Source organism: Octodon degus, unplaced genomic scaffold (genome assembly GCF_000260255.1).
Source record: "Octodon degus isolate 3935 unplaced genomic scaffold, OctDeg1.0 scaffold00280, whole genome shotgun sequence".
Taxonomy (NCBI): domain Eukaryota; kingdom Metazoa; phylum Chordata; class Mammalia; order Rodentia; family Octodontidae; genus Octodon; species Octodon degus.
Window position 1 is genome coordinate 1,104,695 of NW_004524856.1, and position 6,768 is coordinate 1,111,462.

The following is a 6,768-nucleotide window of genomic DNA, read 5'->3' on the forward strand; positions in this document are numbered from 1 at the left end:
TTTTTTTCAGAACTGGGGATTGAACTCAGGTCCTTGTGCTTGCCAGGGAAGCACTTATTCTACTGAGCCATCTACCCAGCCCCTAGCAAATCCCTTTTGGAGAGTGGGAGAAAGTGGTTTGTAGACACAGCCAGTGACAGTAGAGGGCCTACTGGATGTGGATGATTGTAGATTCATTGTGCACGCAACCTACCTTGCTCTGTAGTCCTCCCCAGCAGGGCAGGTGTCTCAGATGCACATCCAGAGAAAGTGGGGCTTTGATAGTCCCCAGGCAAGAGATGAAGACTCTTACCCACACGCTCCAAGCCTGGACATCAGCCAGAGGAGGACTCAGAATGGAGAGGCTAGGAAAGACAAGTGAGTATGAATGGGGACGTGAGGATGGCAAGTGTGAAATGAAAGGAAGGTTGCTGGAGTAGGGTCAAGTCATAAGTAAGGGAAATTTTAGTACACCAGGACCTAATACAAGCCAATGGACGCTCCAAATATTGGGGCTGCTTAGCACAGGGGAGCTGCAAAGTGATAGTCTCAAGGAAAATCTGACAGAAAATAGGCACTCCACCACCACTGTAAGGCCGCACTCGCACATTCATCCTGGCCCTTTACAAGGTACCTTCCTATATACCTACATATGAGCTCAAACAACCCATAGGCTGGTTTTTTGTTGTTGTTGTTTGTTTGTTTTTTCGGAACCGGGGATTGAACTCAGGCCCTTGCGCTTGCCAGGGAAGCGTTTATTCCACTGAGCCATCTCCCCGGCCCTGGTTTGGGTTTTTAAATTTACAAATGTGCATCCAAATCCATGCACTCTTCTGCAACTTCGTGGAGTCAGTCGCGAGCATGCTTTTATTTTTATTTGAAAGAAAAAAACCCACAAAATTTCAAAGTAATAGGAGAGTAACAATGATTAATACAATGTGTACTGTTATCTTTCAATTAGTTAATCAGAGTACAAGATATAGGCATTTATTTTTCCAAACAATATTAGCACAAACTGGAGTATGCTTTTCAAATTCCTCATGGGTCTCTCTAGACAGTCTCCTTTTAATCTACTGGATACACAGGGCACATTGTATTCTTGCATTCCCTTACTGAAGGAATTATGGCCTTCCTTCGTCAACATTCCTGCACATATGTTCTCATACAACACAATTACCACTGTTTCTCCAGAAGATGTACATGGCAGTGGTAGTACCTGTCTCTTTCCTCAGTGCTAGAAGAGGTGGTGATAGTGGTTAATCAAAACCTAAAACTGTGGAGGGCCCGAGTTAACAGTTATCTCCAGTGCCTATAAGAGGGCCAGGGGCACAGTACATGTTGCCTGATTTGTGTCCAATTGTATTCTGCCAAAGCACCCGACCCCAAATAGCGACCCTCCACATACACCCCCAGAAGAGGTAAAAAGCACCAGTAGCTTCATAACCTCTCCCACGCCGGGAACAGTTCAGCCTTTTCCACTGTTGCAAATCTGTTATGTGACTATTCCTTGATTATCTTAGTTGGCATCTACAGGAGCAGTGGTAGGGGGTACCTTTTGGGGTGTCCAAGACCATGGAGGTCCCTGCTTGTCTGAACTGATTCTGCGAGAGGCTAGGATGGGGTCCGGGAGAGGTGGACAGACTCCAGTGTGCCAATAAACACCACTGGCACACAGCCGCGTGCTGGTTTCATCACCTATGGTAAAGCACCAGTTGCGACAGACTCCATACAGCTGGCAAATCACGAAACACCTGCTATGTGGCCCTTGACAGAAAAAGTACAAAGACCACGGATCACTGAATATGGGCTTTCTATGGGGCTGGTGGTCTTGCTGCAGGAAAGGGGCTCGTGAATCTTTTCTGTGCTGGGTGGTCCACATTCCATCATTACACTGAATCCTCACAAGGCCCTGAACTACGTGGGGTTTTTTTCTCCTGCATTATGGATGGGGAGCTGAGGCTCAGAGGCGAAATTCACGTTGAAAATCAGGCACCTGGCCTGAGGCAACAAGACAGAAAAAGGGGTACCAGTGCCCCGGCGCCAGAACACCAGCCTGAGACCACCAAGCCGAACTAAGCACCCGAGCGTCAATCAGCGCCGGCACTACGGATACCGCCTGGACCAGAGCGCGAAGCGGAATCAGTGGGGAGCGCGCGGGTTGCTAAGTTGCTGAGGGAGAACCAATGAGAAGGCCGCTTATTGGCATCTAAGTCTCGCGAGACTGCGCGAGGTCTGAGACGTTCTCTCGAGTCTCGCGTGGTGTCGGCGTGCCTCGTGATCTCTGTACGCGCGACCGTTACCCGCCTAACCGTAGCCCAGTCAGGCGCCATGAGCTCTCCCAGCGATGTGTCCTCCCAGAAAACCGGCTTTGGCCCGGAGGACAAAGAGCACACCGAGCTCCAGTCTGCCGACCCCTCAACCCAACAGGCACAGGATGTGGCCCTCGACTTGGAGTCTTCCTGGAGCGATGAAGACGACAGCATCATCTTCGAGCCCAGGAGCGACCATGACCCAGACCACATCCTGTACGAGCTCAGCTCAGATTCTGACGATGAAGTGATAGGGGTGAGGAGAGTACCTTGGGGGTGTGAAGGCCGGCCTAGTTCCCCGGCCGATGAGGAAGAGGACATTGCCCTGGGCCTTGAAACCCACCTCAACATCGAGCCGCAGACATCTAACCTGGAGACCCCGGGCACCCGCAGGTACCTGTCCCAATCCCTGTCCTCAGAAAGAGGCACCGCCGAGCTTTCCTCCATGTGGGCGGACGCAAAATTGAGCCCCAGCCGGAAGAGGGCACCTGCCCAGAGCCATGTGAAACGGCAGCAAGGTTTTACCACTCCTGTCTACTCCTGTGGGCCCAGTAGAGGCCAACGCTGGAGGAACGTGAAGGGCAACAACAAAGGCAGGGTAATGGCCAGCAGGGCTGCCCCCTGGCCCTCCCATGACACCAACCCCGACTCCAAGTCTTTACATGAGTTCAGTAAGGTCCAGCCCGCGAGGATGAATGTTTCCCACAAGGGAAGAGGCCAGGCCAGGTTCAGCTGCCCCAGGGAACCAGGAGATGCGGCCAGATACTCGAATATCCGTGCCCAGGCGAGTGTCCCTCACTTACAGGGCACTCCGATGACTTTTGCTTCCCGAAGACTTGCCTCAAATACGGGAAAGCAGTCGTCAAGAGAGCTGGGTGCGTCTTCCTCTAAAAAAATGCAAAATATGGCCTGGGCCAAGGGAGAGGGCAGGCCCAGCCGCCCAGGAGCAGGTCCTGTTGCAGGAAGCATTTCCAGGGCCACAACTTCGAAGAAGGAGACCCAAGAGAAGAAATCTCAGGGTGGTGGCTCAAGAGTTATCCTGGGGAGAGCTTTCCCTTTATGGGGGCAGAATGTCAGAGATGCTCCCCTTGAACCAGCCGCCTTCCCACAAATCATGGGTATTCAGATACTTGGGAAGTCCAAGACGTTTTCTTTGCTGCCCTCGGGATCCAAGCAAGGGGCCACTGGAAAAAGATCCCCAGCCAAGAAAGTAAGAGAGCCCCAGCCTGGGGCTGGAGAAGATAAAGGCCCAAATAGTGATTCTGCCCTACAGACCAAAGTGACTATCCTCCTGCCCCTATCCCCAGTCTACACAGCTTTGCCCTAGCTCCCTCTGCCTCTTGCTCAGGGGTTGTCTCTGGGATGCCAAATCAGGGATCCTTGTAGTAGGGTCACAAGTGAAGAGAGCACCTGGTGGGTACCTAGCACTGTTGGATGCACTTTGCATTTCCTGCCTCCTCCCTTCTCCAGATGGGCTGGAACAGGAAACAGAGCTGGCGCTGATTGGGACAAAGCGACTGGTTAGCAGTTTGGGCTGCCCAGCTTTGGTGACCTGTTGAGCCTCATTGACCTTAAGATTCCTCCTTCCCAGCTCTTCCCAAAGCCTGCCTTGCAGAGGGCATGGCTGTTTGGATACCAACCCCCATACTTCTCCCCTAGCTCAGCTCTGCTCCCTGACCTGGGGTTAAGAGAGAAGGTGCTGATGAGATGAACCTGTGAGTTCCCCCTGTTCCCCACCTGACCCCAGCCACTACACTTACTAAGAAATTTTGTGTTAGCTTTCAACACACAAGCCAGGACCACATTCCCTGAGCATGCATCGCAGAGACTTCGTCCACGTTGAAGCTGACACCAGAGCTCCCGAAGCTCCAGCAGCCTCCCAGCCCTTGACTGCGAGCCAAGGAGGCCTCCCACCCAGAAGCTCTACACTCACTGGTGAGTCCTATGGGTTTGATGCAACACAAGTGGAGTAGAGGGAGGTGCAGGAGGGAAACTTCTGCCTCCTCTCATTCCAGGGGTTCAGCCTCACTCCTAGGCTTCCCTGCCTACCTATGTGGCACTCCCTCTGGACATTGGCCATGGGCAGGGCTGCTTCAGGTCACACGGTCCTCTGTGTAGAGTTTGTGCAGTGGGGTGATGTGTAGCAGTGCCCCCAAATCCAAGTCAAGTGCAGAAGTTGACTTTCGGTGGAACAGAGCCTTTTCTGTTGGGTTCTGCCCCACCACATTGCTCCTCCCAGAGTCTAATGCAGCTGTAGCTCTGGAAACTGCCAACCCAAGGCCACAGTGGCAGCTGAACTGACACTGGGGGGCAGGGAAGGCATGCCCCAGATGGAGCTGCAATTTATCATCAGTGGAGGAGGTTGCTGCTGCCTCACTGTAAGTCCCATGAGAGCCCATCAACCTCAATCCCAGTCTAGGGAGCTGGATTTTTGTGTTCTCTTTCAGGTGACCAGGAACCAACTGTGCAGGCTCCAACTCTGGAAAGGCAGCAGCCACCCCCTGGAGCACAGGGATGTCCCCGGGTAATGCTTTCTCCAGGTGCTAAAAATGCAGACCCGAGCTAGATTGTGGGCTTCAAGTCCAGGTTGGATTGGCTGGGGTGCCCCTTATACTCTCTGGTGAGTGTGAAGAGGGCACTGCTCCCCTGGCCCATATTGCACCTCTCTGAGACCAGGTACTTCTTTTCCTTGCTGGATGCAGAGCCAGTCTCCTCACAGGGCTGTGGGATATGTGGGGATGTAAGGACTGGTAGTGAGTGGGAGGATGAGGAGAAAAGGGGCCAGAATATTACCCATCATTTCTTTTTCTCCCCTGTCTGCTGGACTAGTGCCTTGTGCTCCAGAAAGAAATAGATGACCTCAAAGAGCAACTAGGTACTGTATAACAAACCCCAGGCTGGGGCAGAGGTGGGAGCAGGGCAGGGGAAGAGAGAGACCTCAGTGTCTCAGGTCAGATGCCTGGGATGGGGCTGGGCTATGGATACAGGCTGCATCACAGGACAGACATTCCTTTAGCAGCAGGGGGTGCACTGCACAGGCCTGGCACTGCAGTCTTCTGTCCATCAACTGCTGGGGTGTGGACACAGCACAGTATACTCCTCACCCGCACCATGTATGCTCTGCTAACACAAGCAGATCATGTTTAGTGTGGTTTGCATAGTGTTTGTTATCATATGCACGTTTGCCCTCAACAAGTAGTGGGGAGATTTGTTTAACCTCAACACTTGTGAGCTCCTCATACAAGTTGCTTTCTTTTTTTGGTGGAACTGGGGATTGAACTCAGGCCCTTGCACTTGCCAGACAAGCGCTTATTCTACTGAGCCATTTCCCCAGCCCCACAAGTTACTCTCTTATAAAAAGTATTTCTGCATTGCATGCAGGTGATGGGTTGAGGGAGTCAGCCCCAGGTTGATTTGGGCAAAAGCTGGAGGGCAGTCAGGATGTGGGATTTGCAAGGAGGATGGAGTCCTGTTTCTGTGACTACAGCAGCCGGTTATGTTTCTCTTTTTCAGCGGTCCTGCAGTCCCTCACTGATAAGTTCCAGACCCTTTAAAGTGAGTGCTATATCTGCCACACTGCTGCTCATTGTCCCAGCTGTTCGGGAGGGCTGAGAGCTGGTCCTGACTCTGCTCTGCTTGACAGATGGAAACCAGTATCTTCACCGAAGACTGACAGCCAATACCTGTGGAATCCCGGAGCTGAAGTCAAGCTCTCTCCCTTCCCTTCTTCATCCAGGGCCTCCTCTCTGCCCCACTTTTGCCCCTGGCTCACCCCAGTTGACAACGTCAAATTAAAGTACCTCTCATGTTTAGTGGTCTGCCCTCTCTCTTTTGGATGGGGCCTGAAGGTGGGAGAAGAGAATGTGAGAGCTGTCCCAGTTCAGAGCACATAAAGTACCCTGGTCTGTTGTGGTGGGCCAGCTCCCCAAGAGGGAGGTCTAGGCCAGCCTCTGAGCAGGAGCCCTGGGCTTAGGTTTCCCTACTCGTGGTGCCCTGCACCTGCATCCTGTGTGAGCAGGGCGCACCACAGGAGAATTTCCTACCTCCCTCACTGGCCCTCTTGGAGCTCTCTGCTAACATCCTTCTCTGGGTTCTAACAACTCATTCCAGCATGCACCAGGAGTCCCACCTTTGGCAAGAAGTAATGAACCCCTACTGGGGCTGCAGTATCTGCTGCCTTCTCTGGCTCACAGACCTGCTCCTTCCTTCTTACCCTCCCTTACTGCTCCTCAACATTTATCTCCCCCATGGCTTTCCTCTGGTGGCCTCTCCTGAGACAGCCTCCAACCAGCATTATAGGGTACACGTATGCTCATCTGATTCCTGAGCTGTCCTCTTTCAGACTCTGTAGCTCCTCCTAGTGGCAATGCATAGAGAAACATGTCAACCAGATTGCCAATCTTCTGAGTTCCAGTTTAGACCTCACCTTTGAAATTTAGTTTTCAAACCCTGTGAGTTTCTCCTCCTTCCTTTCCCTAGA

General features: G+C 52.4%; 1 protein-coding gene across 1 annotated transcript; it reads left to right on the plus strand.

Moving 5' to 3' along the window:
* The first annotated feature begins 2,307 nt into the window (after window positions 1–2,307).
* On the plus strand, window positions 2,308–5,950 carry LOC101574903 (uncharacterized protein CXorf49-like). The gene is made up of 6 exons (XM_012512830.2): window positions 2,308–3,567; window positions 4,067–4,223; window positions 4,736–4,812; window positions 5,118–5,163; window positions 5,802–5,843; window positions 5,932–5,950. Exons 1-5 carry the CDS (start codon window positions 2,308–2,310, stop codon window positions 5,840–5,842), a joined length of 1,581 nt encoding a protein of 526 aa, XP_012368284.2. The 3' UTR covers window position 5,843; window positions 5,932–5,950.
* The last annotated feature ends 818 nt before the right edge of the window (window positions 5,951–6,768 follow it).